Consider the following 20,375-nt stretch of genomic DNA (forward strand, 5'->3'; position numbering starts at 1 on the left):
TGATTTTGTAGCTCTCCGCTGGTGATAATCCATGTTGGCTCAGACCCCAACTGGGATCAGACAGGTCAGCGCCTGCTTAGAGGTTTCTGACTGAGGAGCAGAAACAGAGCTCCAAACAGAAGGAAAAGAGTGAAAGGTTTTAGGATTAGACTGAGAATGACTACGTTTGTCTTGGCAGCATCAATGCCACACACACATGCAGTGTTGGGGAGCTGCTTTCTGACAAAGTGCTCATGGAGCAGGATCCAGGCTGTGTATAAGAGCAGTCATTCCCAAGTCTAAGCATGGCTCTGGATCCAATCCCAGAGCTTGCTACTGGCCTCACTGGGCAGTTAATCGCATCTTCTGTTTAATCTTACTTTGGGCAGACTGAGAACCTGATGACAAGAATGTCCAATGCATGATTTAGCTCCTGCAGATGGTCAGGACACGCCTGTCTTAATTTCTTGCACACCCAGGCCAGAAGGAGAGAAAGTAAGGAATTTATTGGGCACTGTAGAGTAGCTGCAAGGAACACCCTCCTGGTACTGTGCAACCCAGTGTGAGAGTCACACCAGCTAAACAATGTTTGACCTGTGAGGACACAGAGCTGCATTTGCTTTGTGGGTCTCCATAGGGCTATGTAGGAAGAATGTCCATGTACTTCTTGAAGACTGCACGTTGCTGCAGTTTGTGACATTTGTGGAGTTACATTATTGATTTTATTTTCTTAGAAGAAAAGGTAAATAGAAAATTATTTACTCGCACACCTGGGCACGCCTTGGACATCAGGCCATTGAGCATTAAAACACAAGGTGACTGAGAAACGGAAGATAGTTCATTATTTAACATCCCAGTGAAGGCTGTGTTTACTTCTGTATTACATAACTGTTTCTTTCAGACAATTTCTGTATTTTTCCATGCATCTCTGACTGTGTTTCCAGTTATTCCAGTAGACGTGGGTGTGTAGGAAAAGGCGAATAATAGCTTTTTAAATGGTTGAAAATAATGCAATTAAAGCCCTGTAATCAGATGCTTCAGGATGTGGCTATTCATTTCACAGTCCTGCTTGCTAAAGATCTATCCTGCAGTGATCAGCCAGTGGCAATTCTTGGGCTTCAGACGTAAATATTGAGGAAGGCAAAGCTGGGGAGATCTACAGATTGAATTTATCCACAGTGATAACCTGCACTCCAGGGTGAGTGACATGTTCAGCTCTGGAGAATAAGAAATGAGCTAGCCAGTTACCACAACTAAACAGCCATTTTAATGATTTTTTTGGTTGCTTTCAATGCAGGTGCTTTTGGACAAAGTTCTGCTCTCAAACACCCTCCCCACTACTCTAGATATCCCTCCCCACTACTCTAGATGTCCCCACCATTTTTTTTTTTTTATAGCATTGCCATCGTTTCCTGGAACAGACAAGAAAGAATTTGATTATGTTTGTATTGCAGCATCACTCAGGAGCTCCATTGTGCTTAACTGTGCAAAAAATGGATTAAGAGAAACTCTCATTCTCAGACAGCTGAGGAAGGTGAACAAAAACACAGGGGAGGAAGGGACACAGACAGAGACACATGTATGTTACGATTCTATTTATTTTATGTTTACAAAGGCAAACAAAGTAAGAGACATCTCTCAGCGAAATCATCCATTTAATAGCTCATTTTCCTGTATGTTAGGACACGTTCAGGTGTTGAGGAAAGACGCTTATAGAGGCAGGTGGCCTCGGAGAGATGCTCAGAGAGAAAGGGAGCACTCAGGGCATGGAGCACAAGAGTCAATACCTCAGCCAGGTCTCCAGGATGATTTTGTTTGTTTTGAACATGTTTTACCCTTGTCTGGGCTCACTTCAAAGCGAGGGGGTCACTCTGTAGTATGTATAGTATGACTACAGTGCTATTAATACCCCCCAAGGAAAGGGAGGGCGGCAGGGCAGGGTACATGTGAAAAGACATCTTGTGCTGGCGGCATCGCCGTTGAGTCACCCCATCCTGTCTGCGGCTCCGGGCAGGAGCAGTTCGGGGCCAGGGAGCAGCCACGGGGCTAATCGGGATAATAAGCACTTCAGGCAGAGTCTGACTCCCCCCGCAGTTAGTCTCCCTCCATTTTCGGTCTGTAAATATTTGCCCTGTCCACATCTATTGTTGGCACAGAGACATCACAAGAAAGTTCTCGTAAGCCTTTGCTCGCATATTTGGATTTGGGCCAGCTGAAGTTAAACCCGATCATCTCAGCCTCTCACTACCCCTACTCCTTTTTTTCAGTAGTAAATGATGACTCTCTTCAAGATGGGCCGGATTTTCCTGGGGGTTGGCATTCCCCCAAGGCATACACATTTAGTGGCATGTGCCATGCAAGTAAACAGCAGGATAGAGGGTTTTTGTTCCTTTTGTACACACTATCCAATTTGTTCCTTGGCACTTTCCCCACCCACAGGGAAGGATGGCTGTCTCCCTATACAAGCCAGAGTTTGATTCCTTTATTTTTTGCCTTCCTTCCTCTGGCTGTCTGTAGCAGGCACACTGAATTTCCAAAAATGAAGGTGCTAATACAAGTATCACTTACTGCCCCTCCTGTGGCATCCATACCACTGTTATTTCCAAGTTACCTAAAATGAGAAATGCAATTTGGATGAGTCAGGGAGTCTGCCCTGACTCAGACTCACTAACGTAGGAGTGTCTCGGGGTCATGGATATTTCTATTAATATAGGGTCAAACTTGAGTAGGGAGCTCTGGTTTGATTTACCTGTTTTTAGCAAAGTCACACCAATGCAGCAAACCCAGTCAAACTAAACCTGGATCAATTTGCTTTGAATTTGTGTGAAAAAAAATAAGATACAATCATTATCTTAAGGTAATGAAACATGTTCATTTTATTCTGTGCTCAGCTAGTACACTAGTTTTTATGTCTGTGGTGGGGAAATTTATACAAAATCCTGTTTTGTTCTTGCAACCCCTGACTGATATAACCATCTAACATCAGATGTTCTGCTTTTGCAGTAAAAAGTGTTGAGACCTAACTATTTTCATGTCTCATACACAGGTTTTGGTTTTTTTCTTCACACAAATTAAACCACAAAGATCTCTCTCATATTTTAGTCCTTTCAAAGTGTATATGCAAGGACACAGAGAGGCTTTATCATCTCTCCTTCCTACCCTCTCAGAAGGCTCTTGATGCAAGGACAAATGAAGAGTTTCTTACTGTTAAGAATAAGAAGTTGTGGGTAAATATTCTCACTATATTTGTTGTGATCCCATCAAGGTTTACTGGTCCTGGGTCCAGCAGAGTAATTCCATGTTAGAAAATCTTTGTGGTGCAAGGTTTAGAATGTGTTCATTTTCTGGCTTCTGGGAAGGCAAATTTTCTTTAAATACAGGAAGTGAGAAAAAAAAAAAATTAAACCAGCAAGAAATTGAATAGAATATCTAGGGAGCTAGGAAAACTGTATAGGAGAGTAGAAAATGATTATAGGTTATATGTGGTGGGAAATGCTGTATCCCAACTCTCATATCTCTGGAATGGCTCAGTGAGAATTTCTCCTCAGCTGGGACAATGTAGCATTGCTCTATTGACCTTTTTGAGGTTCAATTGATTTGCCCCAGCTTAAAGCCTGACCTTTTGTGTCCAGATAGCAAGGTGGCATAGAACTTCTGTGTCCAGATAGCAAGGTGGGAGAGAGCAGAGCAACACTTCCTAATCTCCACAAAGGCTTCTGAAGCAGATAAAATGGCAGAGCTCCTGCTTTGCATTCTGTAACACTTTAGCAGAGCAAGCAGGATGTGAAGTTGCTCTGAGTGAGATCGGAAAAAGGGTTAGATGTTCCTGTAACCTTAAAAACACAGGTGACACTGATTTGTGTTCTCTTCTGGGAGCCTAAATGATTGAGATGTAAGCAACTGAATGGAGACGTGGCCCAATGCACTTGGATGGATAACACTGTCACTTGGATGGATAACACTGTCACCCCGAAGACAGAAATAAAGATCCTATCTGGGCACCAGCTAAAAAGGTTCTGTGGACTGTTAAAGCAATTAGGGATCAGATAACATGTTTTCCTGGTCACTGGGACAGGGTCTGTCTGCCTTAGAGTGAAACATAATTGAGCCATAGCTAGAAATGCTCACTGTCATCTTCATGTTGTGTGTGAAACTCCATATCCTTCTAATGGCTGTGCAAAGCATTAGATCATTTGAAAGAAACGACAAAAATCTGTAGTTTAAATCTTCCTCCTCTCTTTATTAAGCAATACCAAGACTCAACACAGGTCTTGGAGCTCACCCAGGGGAAATTTGGTATTTAATTTGAACACGCACAAAATTCAAACTTGATGTGGAGGCCAAGACAAATATATTTTGTCTTGTAACTCCACATTACATGACAGCCTGATGTGCTTTCAGCCTGTGAAGCATTTGTAGCAGAAATCATCTTTGCCACGTGGCAAACAAGACCTTTCTGTGTTTTGTTTTTTGGTTGTTTGGGTTTTTTCACTGCTAGGGCTTCACATCCAGCCATAATTAAATTACTAGATGGACAAACTGACACAAATCTCAAGCCGATGTGAGAAAATAGATTTGTATGTATCTGCACCTGCACCACTTCTGAAGAATTGATAGTGGTTCTGTGTTTATTGGGTGTGGATACGATCCACCTTTAGGCTGTACAACAGTATGTGCATCATTGCCTTTCCCAGGGCCACCTGTGATATTCCTTGCTGATAGTATTCTGTAATTTCCTCTCCCTTCCCATCCTTCTAGTCTTACTTGCAGCAGGAAGACTCAAAAAAAAAAAAAAAGAAAGGAAAAAGAAAAGAAAATACAGTATTGTTGGATTTCTAGTCAGCAATATCCTGGGAAAAGCAGCTTTGGCTGCTCCACTGAAAAAGTTGCTACAAGATGATGTCATCTGGCAGTAGGGACCAAAACAAAATGGGGTATTGCAGCAGCTAAAAATGACAATCTGCAATGCACCAATATTTAGGTTTCACGTTTCTGTAAAGCAGTTCCGGTCAAAGAGAGGCAACTAAACACTGCTGGAGTTCTGGCTGCTTGCAGGGTGCACTGTGTCTGTATTATCCACCTAATTAGTGTAACAGAGATAGAAAAATATTACTCCTGAACAGAAGCAGGCTGGTATATTTGCTCCCAAAATGACTTCTTTGCTTAATGCAGTGTTGCAATCCAAATGCAGCTGGTTTATAAACACCATTTTTTTTAAAATCACACTACTTTCTTTTAAACCCTCAGGAAACACGGATGAAAGATGTATTTCTGAAACTGCTCAGCAAAACGTTAATTTGAGATTTACTGTCTGGGAGTCTGGTGTCATAATCTCCAGTCAGGTGCTCAGATATTTGTGGACAAGGCTGTTTGCATTGTGGAAGGCACCTTAGTACTAAGGGCAGGTCACAGAAGGGCTTGCTGGGTCATTTGTAAGCTGGGCAAAAATTTATATGCAGGTTGTTGGTTTGGGTTTTTTTCTTGGAGATTTGGCTGCTAAATAGCAACCCTACTGGGCTCTGAAATGTGTGATCGCCTCTCCAAGAACGCTGTGAACAGCAAGTTAAAAAGTGAAGATCCATAAGGACAGAAAGCAGTATTTAATCCTCCTGCTAGAAGGTAAATCCTGGGGCACAGGGTGCACAGGCAAGGCTGGTGATGTGACTTAAAAAGGCAAAGCACACAAAAATTACAGAAATATGCGCAGATCACAAATCGAATTACCAGAATTGTTATGGTTGTCTTAGACTTTTGATACAGTAAATAATGTAATAGCTGTAATTTTCCATTTTATTTCCTTTTTTCCTGGCAAGTGTTTCATGATGTGAACAGCCAGAATACTTACAATTCTGATGAATGATTTCCAAAGGCTCAGTACCTTGGGTGATTGCTGCCCTTGGGAGTGGGATCACTGAAACTCTCTGTGCAGGCAGTCAGTCAATCAGCAGATCCGTGTGTGAGCATTAGAATGGTACACAAAACAGAAAGAAATTAACTGCCTCAGTCTTTTTTCTTTGCTGTGCAAAATGGGAAAATGGAAGCAGCAACTTAAATGAATTGAGCTTTTAAATGTTCCATAACATTACATCTTATGGATTACAGAGTAAGACATGTTACCTGGTCAGGGAAGATCTGTTCAATTATTTTTAAAAGCAATATAGAACACCCCTGAGTGTCTGGGTGAATTATTATTTTAGGCCAGGTAACTGTATCCCTCTCATATAAATCTCGGTTTCCTTGATCCAAATTTTAGGTCAGTTCTGCATTCTTTTTGTCTAGTTTGGCTGTCTGTATACTTGAATTTTATCTGATATGCCTCCCCTTCATCAAGCTCCTTATGAATTTAGACTTTTCTGTTTTCCTTTTATGTTTGTTCCTTAATAGCTCTGGTGTCTTTTAACTTGAATGTAGCTAAACAATGTTTGATGTTATGTAAATGGAAAGGTGTTGGTGCTCAAGAACTCCCTAGACCTCATCAAAGCTGAATATTAGTAATCGGAAAACATAGCAATGAATTCTCACTGGAATGAAACATTTCAGATGAACATAAGGCTTTTTTATTATTATTATTTTCTAAAGCAAAATGTTTCATTCTGTTCAACCCTGAACTGTTTTTTCTCTGGAGTTTTGAAATTGAACAGGACATCCATTGTTTTTTCTACAGAAAAACACACTGTTACTGTGGTTTGTATGTTTTTGCCATTTGATTGTTAGGAACAGATTTTTACTGAGTTCATAGAGTAAGTTGTTCATATAGGATGCTATATTTTCAGTTGCACATACTGAAAGATAGTGTGACCTAGGATGGGGCACTGTCTGGTCTACAGCAATCCCTGTGAGTTATGCGATATATTTGACCATCTCTGTCTTTGATTTTGCATATAATAATATTACACATTTCACTGTAGAGTCCGAAATCTTCAGGCTTTTTGTTGTTGGGGTAATAATACATTTGTTTATGTAATGCTTCCCTGTTTGATCCAAGCTCAGCTTGTGTTGTTCTCCACTCTGTTGAGCCATTGAGGTATTTTTGGCAGTGTTTATCTCTGTTGTTGTGTCTGTGGACCGACTACTATTTCTATTTGTAGTATCTAAACTGGCTTAATTTACGATGTCTTTTGTTTGCAGCAGTCCAGAGTGTGAAAATACTTTTGCTTTTAGAAAAAGTTATTATTATGGTCTATGCAGTCCATCCTCAAACTCCCACCAGTCAATGATAACAATGCAGGGACAAGCCCTACACAACATCAGGCACAGCTGATCTAACAAGTCTTGAGAGCCAGGATTGGTTGCCCAGAGAGGTTGTGAATGCCTTGTCCTTGGAAGTGTTTAAGGCCAGACTGGATGGGGCTCTGAGCAACTTGATCTAGTGGAAGGTGTCCCTGCCCATGGCAGATAGTTGGAACAAAATGATCTTTAAGGTCCCTTCCAACCCAAACCATTCTATAAGTCTATGAATTGGGATCCAGGTCTCTGTCCATCCCACTGACCTCCTTCATTACTACTTGCTTAGTTTTCTCTTCCCTTCATCATTCTCCATTTCCAGCTACCATACAGATTCAGGGAGGGAGCAGAGAGGGTGATCCCGTTGGGTGTTTGGTTTTCCAGTGGTGAGAATTCCATCAGAAAATGTGAAGAACATGAGTTTAAATTCAGGCTTGAGATGAAGTTGAACTTGTGGTGTGCCTTGGCAAGTGTTTATAATAGAAAGGATGGGCAGCAGCACCCTCTCTACTGACCACCCCTTAAAAAGGGGTTTGTGTCTGTCCTTAAAATCAGATTCAAAGCTCTAAATCCAAAGTGGATGATGCTGCTAAATTTTAGAAGGAGCTTAAGATTGAGGTGCACCCTCATACCATGTCCTGCTAGCTGACTATAGGCTGCACTTCCCTCAGTACAGAGGCTTTCTGTGTCCCACCTTCTAGAAGTACCTATTTGTATCCATTGGCTCTATAAGAAACTTCTGATGCTTTTTCTGTCTGTCACTTCAGTAAAACTCAAGGAGAAAGTCACTAATAGGTGGTACTGCTCTGATTCTCACCCCTTTCTCTGTGATGTTTTCCCTAAAATGTTTATTTTGCATTCTCCTTGCTTCTTCACTAGTCCAAGACATGAGTGGTCTGTTGAGGAGATGAAAATAGATACAGGCACTGGGAAATTCCTGTTGTTCTTCAGAGAGACAACTGTCTAATGTCCAGCAGAGACCCATCTGTCAAGATAACAGCTGCCAGTTTTTCCATAGTTCTTTTATAAGATCACTGAGATCAAAACTTAGTGATGGAAAAGACCTATTTATAAGAACAAACTGCGCTGTTAATAACTCCCTTCCACTGTGGTTCTGAAGATGCTTTAAGGTTTTACTGAATGAAGCCTTTCAGGATATCTGAGGCAAAATATATTAATGACTAGTATTATTGCTGGATATGTTGTTGACTGGCTGACCCTGGTGAAACTATACTCCTTGTTTCACGGGGAATAAAATGAAGGTGAGTTATACTTACACAGCTCTCTGGTGACAGAACCTATTCTTTTTGACATCCAGCTTTTTGCTCTTATCACAAATCTACATTGTTCCATATTCTTGCAGGATTCTGCTCTGGAGAATAGTCCTGAGTACAGCATGTGAACTTAGACTTAAATTGCTGTGATCCAGGTCTCAAACTACTACATATGGTTTTGTACTTTCATTAATATCAGGGGAACTGTGCCAGTTTACACCAGGGAGAATCTGCAACATCAGAAATGATGATCAAAAATAGGAAACAAACGTGGCAAAAAAAAAGAGAATTTTATAGCTATTATTTCAGAACAAACTCTTGGTGTTTACAGACAGCGTGATATTTATGGCACTGCTAGGGTCTGCCTTGGAGCACATAAAACACTGTTTACATTAAAAACAATACCTCAAAAATAGCCTTTTTTTGTGAAAGCAGGTGCATTGCTTGTGAGTGGGAAGAACAAACTATACATCTGTGAAAAGACTTTTCCCTTTGATGAGTGTATCTCATATATATTTTAAAAAGACAGCCTAGAAAAGTAAGGTATCCAAATAAGACGTTCTTCCACTGGAGTCTTGCAGCAAACAACAAAGATTGCTCAGCAAAGTGCTGGGTTTGTCTGATCTTAATGGTAGGCTGAGCTTCTGGCAATGTAATAAAAGTTACCCAATACATAACTTGTTAATGAACCCTTCTCAGAGTTCATTTAAGGCTTTTATCTTCTGTTATTCTGCAGCATTGTTGTTGTATGTATTGCTGCACAGCAAGTGACTGGGTTGGTCTGCGGTCACCGAGTCTAAAGGACCTCAGGCAACATAATCCACTGGAAGGTGTATGGTGCACAAATCAAACCCAGCTTGGTTTTAAACTTCATTTTTTCACTAATCTTGACTGTGATCAAGTCATTATGGGTGGAATTACGATCAACTGTCTTTAGCTATCTAGAAGTCTGCAGTCTGTCCATGTCCATGGAGAAAGCACAACATCAAGGTACCTGATGTTGTACTCCATGATCTCCATTCCAGCAAGGGATTCATCCCTGGAGTGAAATAGCAGTGTGTTTCACCTGATTACTCTGGAAACTGTGTTATGCTGGAGTGAGGCCCCTTGGTAGCCCCAAGTTGGTGTCAGTGAAGTCATGTCTCATTTTCCTGCGCAGAATCGCAGGCAGGAGGAGTTGACTCCCCAGGAATTCTCCAAACACTTGTGAAGGGAGGGGATGTTGCATAATGCCAGCCAGGAAGGTTACACCACATCTCTAAAATAAGACATATTACAGGGATGTCTTACCAGTCTAGATCAAAAAGTTGGATACCCTGGATAAAAAGCATTGGAATTCTGTGTTATGTATGTTTTATGTACATGTGAGATCATGATGGAACAGCAGTGTAAGCCTCTGACTTATTTAGAATATATGTAATCTTGGCATATTGACTGTGCCTTTTTACATGGCTCCATCAACATCCGTTTTTATAAACTGTTTACTTCTCTGGTTGCATCCTGTGTGTCTCTGTCTCTTTTTCCAAAAATGTTTTTCCTTTTCTCCATCTAATTTAAGGAGAGAGTAATTTCTAAGTCCTTTTCATGGTGTTAGACGATTGCTATGTTTACCAAGATGAGTCTCAGCAAAACACTCCTCTGTGAAGCATTCATTCACCAAGGATATGGGAAGAAACTCATTTTTCAGTTCTGAATGCCCTAAAGACCAACATACCATTTTAACATCTTGGTGTTAAGTGATAACACACGAATAATATACTTTTTCATGCTCGAATTTATTGGCTTTGGGTATGCCCAGAGAAGTTGAGGATGGCCCATTCCTGGAAGAGTTCAAGGCCAGACTGGTCTAGTGGAAGGTGTCCTTGCTTATTGCAGGGGTGTTGGAACAAGATCTTTAAGGTCCCTTCCAACCCAAACCACTCTATGATTCTCTGTGTAGCCTCTTAATCCTATGCCCTACTAGAGATGGGTAGATCTGTCACTAGGCTGTTGGTACCTTAAGGGAAGGGAATTGAAAGTGTTGCACGGATAAATTAAGATTTTTAGCACAAATTTTAATCAGAAGGGAATAGAAGCACATCCTGCAAGTCTAGACAGTTGAAAATCAAAGAATGCCCAACCTGGGAATGGCTCGTCACCAAAGCACACCTGACTGCTGATGCAATATTGTCATGTTGAGTTGGGAAAGTGTTTCTTGTGGCAGATCATTCAATATACTCTTTCCCTGAGCAGAGGAGGAATTAAGAAGCTGGTTCTTTTCTCCCAAATCCCCTCTCTCATGGGATCTCAGAGCCATGCTCAGAGCTTTCCCAAGAAACATCTGAACATCCTTTTCTGCCTTCTGTGGTGTTTTTCTATGCTCCCTGCACCCAGATCTGTATTGAGAAGCTTTGGAGTCCTACCTTGGGCCCTTCTTGTGCTGTGCTCTCATAGACAGGTGTCTGTCATGTTCAGTGAGATTTAACCCACTACTGAAGTGTGTAACTTCCCAGCATGAGATCACCTGCACAGTCATGTGTGCTACAGGCTAAAACATCAAATCCATACCACCACTGCATAGGCAACCATGGGGAAAAAAATGGGTGAGGGGAAAGGAAATGCATGTGGCATAGGATGAGACTGAGAAGGAAACCAAAAGGGAAAAAAAAAGAGATCAATTGTATTGGCCTGTTGTCTTGGTGCACTAGGTGCCCAGAATTCTTTGGCCAAGCTCTGCTGCTTGTGTTTGGGTGGGAAATCTTGTAAAATATCTTCTTTGTATTACAGCCATGCTTGAAACTGTTCTTTGTGCTTCTTGGCTGGTACCAGAGGGCAGGGACAGAAAGACTTGCCCCAGTGGAGAACATTCTCTCTCCCTCCAGCCCCTGTGTTACAGAATGTGGTGTTTAAGGGTAGAGACGCAAGAGATATGAAGTATTTCTGTAGTAATATACTCTCTAAAATGTTGCTTTAGACATCTATCATCCCACTCATTAGCATCCCCAGACTGACCTCATTCTGCCACGCTGATTAAAATGAAATTTGCCTTATGCTGCAGTGTGTGTATATTTTACAGCTGAACTTTGTAACAGTAACAAAAATCAAACTCTTAAAATAAAATTACTTTCTTAAGGCAACAGGATACCAGAGGAATTGTTTTGGTCTCCTTAGAACTCAGGTAGAATATGCTTAGTGAGCCTTATATCTGCCTTGGAGGTGAATCTACTTTTGCTTCTCTTAAAAAAAATGCAAATCCCTAAAGCTGCTAGGACAGAATAATTCCTTTCAGCAGAGTGAAGTAGACAATTTTAGGTAATTTTCCTGGCTGTGAAGTCAAGCTAAGTGCAAGGCTCTTTCATATTGTCTTGTAGTTGTATGCAACACTGATTCATGGCACGGGGTGATGCATTATTGAAGAGTTGTCTGTTGTGTCTTCATTGCATGCTGTCAGCTGCATAGTAAATAATTGATTGTGCTGCTCTTACTCCTCATTAAAGATATATGACTATCTAATACATGAAGAAAATGAAGCAGCCAGGCTGCTGTGTTCAAAAGATCAAGTGTTACTGAAGTGTGCTGTGGCAGCAGGAACTGGGAAGTGACCACCACCACTATCCATTTCCCATTTCTTCACTTTAAGTCAGTTTGTCATGGCAACAAATGGCACATTCGCATCCATCCTGTTGCCTTTTTGAACACAACAAAAAAATTGTGGTAAAGAGTTGATATGCTGCAGAGATGTGCACATCCCCCTCCCCACTTTTCTTCAACTATTATCCCTCTAGACTGAAAATTCCCTTAAAGTATTAATGATTCTTTCTTAAGTGGCTGCAAATTGTCAGGAAAATACAGTCTAAGACCGTAAATCCTTTTTTCCACATAAGGCCTTGTGGAAAAAAAAGAGAAAATGTTAGCAGAGAAAATGTTAGCAGGATAAAACTGAGTGTTGCAGTGGTACTAAACCTCTATTGTTGAACTTTTCCCTTGAAAAGCTAAGCTTCCCTTCTCAGTTCAGTTGCCAAAGACCCTGTACAGGGCACAGTAAGATGGCCCCTAACCCAACACGGTGTAGGAAATAAAGGCATCCTCCAGCTCATACTCGACATTCTTTATTTCCATTACGATAGTCACAAGCAAAATTGATGAGATGATAAATTTCTCCAGAAGAGTTTACTTTAGAAGTCAAATCAGGAAAATCAGAGGTATGTGGTACTTGCTGCATGGTGGTTTGGGAGGAGGCTCATGGCTGGGTGTAACTAAAGGTTACTGGGAGCTGTTGTTATGACAAAAAAGTGTAAAACAGTGAATTGGACTTTGAGATAATAAAGCAGATGTAAGAGGTGTGAGATGTCTGGCTGACACATATCTGATGTAATGAGCTGGAGAGCTGAGGCATGTTAAGTCCTCTAGGCATTTCCCTGGGAAGCAGAAACACATGGCACCAACTGTATTTGCCTGGAAAAGTGTTGCCCAGATCTCTCCACTTCCCACTGAGACTGTTTTTGTTCCTGATGGGAAACCACCAGTTTTTCAGGTGTGGTAGCTTGAGTCTCAGCCACAAGCTGGGTGGGAACACCACTGAAAGCAGAGAGGTTGTCCTGCTTTGCCACAGTATGTCAGAACTGAGTCCTGAAGAGAACTGATCTATCTTAATGTAAGGTGCAAGTAACACCACTGAAGTCAGTGGAGTTCTGCTGGTGTGAACCAACCTGGGATGTAATTTGTGACTGTGGATGTGTTTCTCCCACCACTCCTATGTGATTCCTCTGCTGGGCTGAACTGTGCCTTCCTCTATACATTGGGAAGGCATCAATGTTGACACAAGGGCTTTTGTGCAGTTACAGAAAACTTCCAAATAATATATTTTCCAGACTAAAAGTGCTTATTAGTAATAGTTGCAGGTTGAAAATGGGGAGAAGATCAGAATTTCCAGCCTTTGCGATATTCTCCTGACAGAATATCAGCATATCTTGACATAGAAATTATATATTTGATGAGAAAAAAGAAACACTTGAGATCAAAAATTCTTAACCCACAGCAACATTAACTGCAGCAAATGCTGCCTTGGAGAGTCCTAGGAACCAAATGAAATGACAAGTTCATAACAGCACAGATTTATTACAAGGTTATTGCATTAAAGGGCATCAGAATATAGTCCTTGTCATGAAGAGCCTCTGGTCTACATAAAATGAAACAGGATATTGTCCTAGAAACACCTTCTGAATATCTGCCTCTCTTTCTGCTGCCAAAAAGTGTTCAGAAAATAGCTGTCTTCAAGTGCACGTATTGTCCTTATGTTCCATAGGTAATTACTGTTTGAAAAAATAAGGGAATGGAATACTTTGCAGATGAAAGATGCTGTTTTTTGAAAGTCACCTATTCAATTCAATTTATCCCCTCTATACTTATGAGGGAAGTCAATCCCATTGTACAGGATAAAAGGAGAACAACTAGTGAAATCAAGGGATTTGTCCTGGATTAGGATCTCTGTCTCCTGGTTCCCAGAATTTGTCAACGCTGCAAAGACAAATAATTCAGTAAACACTGGAGTCAGTGAAGCTTGGGATGCCATTTGGTCTTCTTCATTTAGGGATGGATGGCTGAGTTAATACCTCCTCACCAGGGCCCTATAAAAACCTGGCAGTCTACTGTTTGGAATGAATGTTGTTAACTTTTTTTACTTTTGTAAGGTAGTTGACTGAGAATGATAAACAGTTCCAGGAGGTTATTTCAGCCCTAACATCTAAATCTAGGTGGGATGAATCACTCTTGGCAATACCTCTCTTTCTCCATTAACCATGGAAGTAGCCTAGATGAGAGGTAGAGACACAATTTCTGCCTCTGAGGTAGATAACAATAGGAGTGAAATTTACACACGGATTTTCCAAGTTCAGGCACAGCTTGACAGACTGTCTGTGGATGGCCTTCAGTGTTCTCTCTCCATCCATCTTTTGTATAGATAATGGTTTGGCCATGGTTTGGGGCAGGGTTTTGTTGGGACAGTAGGTGTATTAGGTGTCTAGTAGCTGGGCTGGCTCTGTGGATTTGTGTTCTGTAGTTGGCTATATTCCCAGCTGAATTATTCTCAGATGAAGGAAGAAAAGGAAGCAGAAAGAAACTTAGACTGTGGTCCAGTCTTTCCATTCCTTACCTCTCTTCAATAATAGTTTCTCTGATAACAAAGACTGAACCTTTCTCGTGGTAGAAGCACTTACAGGCTCTTCTTCCTATGCAGATTTTTTTCATTATGTGCATGGGATCTTTATGTTGGTATGATCCCCACTCCTCTGCCAAAGAGGGTTGAAATTGGCTCAAATATTCAGAAGTTATTAGGCAAGTGCAGACAGTGTCATTAGCCCTCTCCCCTTAGGAAACAGACTTCAATAATGGGATCTTAGCTGAGGTCGACTGACCTCAGTTAATTCATGTTTAAAGGTAGTGTGGACACACCTGTGTTTTAATAAGAAGTAATAACTTGTGTTAAATCTAGACTGAAGTTCTGTTTTTCACTGCTGTTTTAGCCCAAATGGCATTATAGCTTAGGCAGTTTGGATGGATCTCTGGTCATGTTCTTTAACAAAATGATTTGTCTGCTCTTTTATCTGCAGCTTCAGTGAGCTGAACTTCAGTGATTCAGCAGGACCCCTGATCTGAAACGTCTCCTTTTCTACAGCTGCTTAATTTTTAAAACCTAGTTATCAATGAGGACATCTTGTAGATCAGAAGGTTTTCAAATCCACACCATATTCCAATAATCAAGTTTGTGCAATTAATTATTTTAATACAATGATGGTTACCTTTCAGAATCAAATGTAAGGTAACAGGTAACCATATAGGCATCTAGATGTCCTTGCTCAGTCAAAAGTCTTATTGATTGTTCTGACTTGGCAAAACAATGTCATTATTGAGTGCCAGATTGTGGAGGTTTTTTTCTCCTTGCTGTTAGCTAGATAAAGATGCAGGCTGTAGACGAGCATCCATCCTTCTTCAAGAATATTAACTAAATCAATTTTTTCCACCAAAAAAAAAATCAATTGATGCATTAGCAAGAAAGAAAATAAAGCATTGTGCTGTTTTAGCTCCCAGGAGCCCGAATAGTAGACTCTAACTCTCAGAAACAGAGATAAAAAAGATCTAAAGTTCAGATCTAAATCTGTATCGGAACTTCTCCAGGGCACATGGGGACTCTGACTCATTTCTGGTCTAGATGTGCAGTTAAAGGGCACTCATATAAAAATTGACCCTCCTGCCAGAGCTTCAGCAGATACAGACACATCTGAGTCTTTGAATCCTGGGTTGTCCTCTAAAAGCAGTGAGGTGATGACAGAGGAGGTTACATTTCTGAGTTCATGAATCTTCAGCTGTTGCTGAAAATAGGATGCTGCTGTAAATATAGAAAAGCCCGTTTTCTTCTACAAGGCCTAACACATCTTCTATAGGCTTTTGATAGTGAAACAAGTAAGTTTTTATATGAGATATCAGACTAGCAAGCTCATGGGCAGACAGAAATATTATTTTAAGTGGGAAACATTGTCCAGGAGCTGTTGTCAGAATCTCTGAAGAGTTAATTCTGATTCTGCCACTGGTGTGATGTGGGGTGTTTAGTAAACCATCAGAGCTTTAAGCTAAGTGTTTTAATGGGATTTCATTACAAAATGAAGTGAAAGCATACTAAAGTGGAACTTTGCATCTGAATCTGAACTCGCAGGCTGAGGCTATTTTATAATAAATATCTTCTTTACCTCCTTGGGCTAGTGTGAAGAATGATTAATGTTTGCATACTGCTTTGAACATGCAAACTGCAATGACAGTACTAGGTTTTAATGTTAAAACTATTAAATATTGGGATTCTGCAATAGTCTCCTTCCATTTCATAGAATCATAAGATTTTATGATGTGTTTAAAAATAAAATTGATGTGAGGAAGGACTGTCATTTAAATTTAAGATCAAATACTTCAAAAAGGATTATATGATATTTCTGAGAGTTCCCCCAGAGCTGTTTCTCCCCGCCTGCCCTCCCCCATATGCAGGCTGGATTTCTATATTACAGATGAATCCATATTAGTCTGTAGCTGGAAAGCCTTGTGCAGGAGCTGGTGTGACTTCTCAGCCTGTGTGGAGGGGTTTGGGGATATCACTGAGGTAATATATTCCATAATATGTGCATTTCCCCTTGTACTGGGCACTGGTGAGGCCACATCTTGAGTGCTGTGTCCAGTTCTGGGCCCCTCAATTCAGGAAGGACATTCAGGTGGTGGAGCGAGTCCAGAGGAGGGCAGCGGAGTTGGGGAAATGTCTGGAGAATAAGTCCTATGGGGAGCAGCTGAGGGAGATGGGGGGGGCTCAGCCTGGAGGAGGCTCAGGGGGGACCTTATTGTTCTCTACAACCACCTGAAAGGAGGTTGTAGCCAGGTGGAGGTCGGCCTCTTTTCCCATACAGCCAGTAACAGGATGAGAGGACATGGCCTCAAGCTGTGCCAGGGGAGGTTCAGGTTGGACATTAGGAAGAATTTCTTCATAGAAAGGGTGATTAGATATTGGAGTGAGCTGCCAAGGGAGGTGGTGGAGTCACCATCCCTGGAAGTGTTTAGAGAAAAGACTGGATGTGGCCCTCAGTTGAGAAGGTGGTGTTCAGTCAGTGATTGGACTCGGTGATCTGAGAGGTATTTTCCAACCTAACTGATTCTGTGATTCTGTAATCCTATGTACTTGCATCAGAGCACACATGCAAGTACTTCATTATTTTACTGTGAAAAACTTAAGGGCTATGACAAGCACTAACGGTGATGGTTATGGAACATTCCTTATGGGCAGGTTTTTCCATAATTTTCCTCCTAAAGCCTTATACAAACACAGAGGGGTCTCTGAAGGACCAACTTTGACAAATGTTGGACTTGGCCAATGGCTAATTTACCTTAATATGGCGTTTGTTTTTAATATTGCTGTAAAATATCTAGACAGTGAACCTCACTGAAATGATCAAATACTGCATATTCGTGACTGCAAGTCTAGAGTACCATCACCGCTGGTGTAACTACTAGTGAATTTGGGGACATCTGTCTGACCTAGTTGTTTGGACTTCCCTTAATGCATTGCAAAGAAATAGGCAGTGCTAGGATGTGATTGATTATGTCCTAATGTAGATCCCTAGATTTTGTTAGATGAATTGCTCCCTGAAAGTGCATTTTTCTCTGACTTGATTACAGAGGCAAGCATAGTAATTAGCTCAGAAGTAGCTGGCTACATCTTAGAAGCCTAAAGGTTGATAAAAGGAATTCTACCTTTTCAGTCTTTGTTTTTCTTCATATTTAGCTTTGATTCATAGCACAGACCTTTTAAGCAAGCAAAATATGCCTTTTTTGTTGTTTGGACAGTAACTGATGATTTTCACTGAAAAATAAAACTTGTGCATCAGCCTGATCTATTAATATAACTGCTTTAATGGAAAGAAACTAGTAAGACTGTATTTTTCATATTGGATCTTAAAGACACTGTTTCTCAGCATTTTCTGTCAAGGCTGGACATGTTAATGTTCTTTTCAACCAAAGACTTTGTCAGATTAATGAATTTATCTTTGTTCAGCCCCTTGCACAGGGGAATCATTGTGCATACCCAGAACGCTGGCACTACAACACTACAAAGAGAGGATTTATTCTGTTGCATAAATATCAGCCCAACCTTTCAATATCCAGAGTATAACACTTTGCAAAAGCAATTACCAGGTACTCTTAAGTTGAAAGCTACCATAATTATCCACTGTTTGAAAAGAGAGTGAGAATAGCCAATCATGTAGTGCTCTGTGATGCTTTATGCATTTGTTGGAGAATCTGGGCATGTGTTCAAAACCCATGGGTTGAAACAGAGTTGTGCCCATCCAAAGGAACAAGTAACGTGTTCTGTGTCTGTCTCTCGGGGCTGAATGAAAATATAAAGAACGAGGGTAGTAGAACATTCATATAAATGTCTTTGCTGTTTTCATATTTGTGAATGCAGAGTCTCTTCTTTCTGCATGAGGAGGAGCATGTGCAGTTGTCATGTTGTGTAGGAGTTTTACACACCTGGTGTGGAATGGTCCCATTTGTTTAACAGACGTTATTCTGGTGCTCCTGAGTAAATCAGTAGGGAAGGTAAATAGTCCAAGGTACGAAATATTCCTCCAAGTTGTTCTGGTATAAATTTGCAGGGCCAAGTCAAAGGAGCTGCTCACTATTTGCAGATATTTAACTAGCAGCAATTTGGCTCAAGTGTTCTCAAACCTGAATCTGCATCCCTATCTTTTGAAGTGGGGGGAAGCTCCTGCTGACTGTGCTGAGCCATGGGACAGCAGCCCCAGGTTACTGCACAAGGTAACTTGCAAGAACTGTCCCCTTCGGTTACTTAGGCTGTTAAAAGAAACCTTAAAATAAATGGTAAGCATTTAACAAAAAGTAAACAGAGACAAATCTATGTTACATTTGGGTTCTTTGTCTGCAGGCTTGTTTTAGGGAGCTTTTTGGTCTTCAGGGGCAGGCCTGCATCAGACACCTGCACTGGGATTCTTTCTTCTGCTGCCCCCCACTTGTTCCTTTCCTGCTTTTATCCACTTGGGCAGGGAGCTCCACTGTGTGTGACCAACAGCTCTTCTGTATGTCTGTGCAGCATTTGGTACAATATGGGTTCCAACCTATTGCATTGAGAATAATAAAAATAATATATTTCTATTTTAGAGCCTAAATTATATGAAGGAAAATGTAACAATGTGGTACCACTGTGGTTGACCCTCCTGCCTTATCCGTTTTGGATGAGGCTTGAAAGTGAAAATGGAAATGAGCAGCTGATGTGACCAAGACATTAATTTTTCACTCCTTCCCTTTCCTCCAGCACGTAAATTAGCTCATAGTAGATGTAGCTCAGAGTGAAACTATGTGTCTTGTTTTGGCAGGAATGTTACAGAATGGAAAGAAGTTTGATTCCTCCAGAGACAGAAACAAGCCTTTCAGGTTCAAGATTGGCAGGCAAGAAGTCATCAAAGGATTTGAAGAAGGTGTTACACAGGTACAGAGCAATGATTCTGGGACTTGGAGCTGGCTGAAGGGTGTGTGAGCACAGCAGTGTCTGTGCAGGGGTGACAAGACCAAGCAGAAATCACAGTGCAGGATATGGAGTGGTTTTCTGAAAGCATGGTCCATTTGAGAGCAGTGTTTCCTGTAGTTCCCATCCATCCATCCATGCATCCATGCATGCATCCATCCATGGCCGTCCTCTACTCATGAGCCTTTCCCCATTTGGGAGGGGAGAGGTGAAGCCCCCTCCCTGGGTGCCAATGTGCCACATTAGCCCTGTCCTTCTCCCATGGACAGCTCCACAAATGGACAACAGTGGCCTCTAAAATGTTGTGGTGGCAGCATTTTATGGAGTGACCTCAATTCAGCTACTCCATAAAATTCCACGCTGCTGTTTTTGATATCCAGCTACAGATTCTGATCCTTACTGAACAAGGTACCGAACTGCCCTGTTACATTTTTATGACTTCAGACTCCCAGCTACAAAACTTAACATTCACTGACTATCCCTAAGCTGAAAGAAAGAAAACTGCCCTCCAATAATTACAGTTTGAGTGCCAGCACAGTTAAACTCTACAAGAGCACCCCAATACAATTAATTTCCAGCTCTTGCTTTTTGTGCAGTGCTGTGAAAGCCCATGACATGAAGAGTGTGATCAGGCTGCTCAAGTGCATGAGTGAATGAGATCAGGGTGCAAATTCCTTCTGACTTCCCATTTCAGGATCAAAGAGCTCAGTGGAGGAGGAAACTGCTTAAATACTGGTATAGGAACAATTTTAACAGGAATAACTTCTTATGCTTAAATAGAGAAATGGGAGGAATGTAGAATGAGGAATGATGCAACCATGCTTTTCCAGAGAAAGGTGGAAGAGACA

The 20,375-nt window shown here is 41.2% G+C and overlaps 1 protein-coding gene across 1 annotated transcript in view; it reads left to right on the plus strand.

Moving 5' to 3' along the window:
• The window catches only part of FKBP1B (FKBP prolyl isomerase 1B), a 44,971-nt gene that overhangs the window by 22,269 nt on the left and 2,327 nt on the right, over positions 1-20,375 (plus strand). The window contains exon 4 of the mRNA XM_032684082.1: positions 19,379-19,491. Within this exon, the coding sequence (XP_032539973.1) occupies positions 19,379-19,491 (113 nt within the window). The remainder of the gene's footprint in view (positions 1-19,378; positions 19,492-20,375) is intronic.

This window comes from Chiroxiphia lanceolata, chromosome 3, assembly GCF_009829145.1.
Source record: "Chiroxiphia lanceolata isolate bChiLan1 chromosome 3, bChiLan1.pri, whole genome shotgun sequence".
NCBI classification, from domain to species: domain Eukaryota; kingdom Metazoa; phylum Chordata; class Aves; order Passeriformes; family Pipridae; genus Chiroxiphia; species Chiroxiphia lanceolata.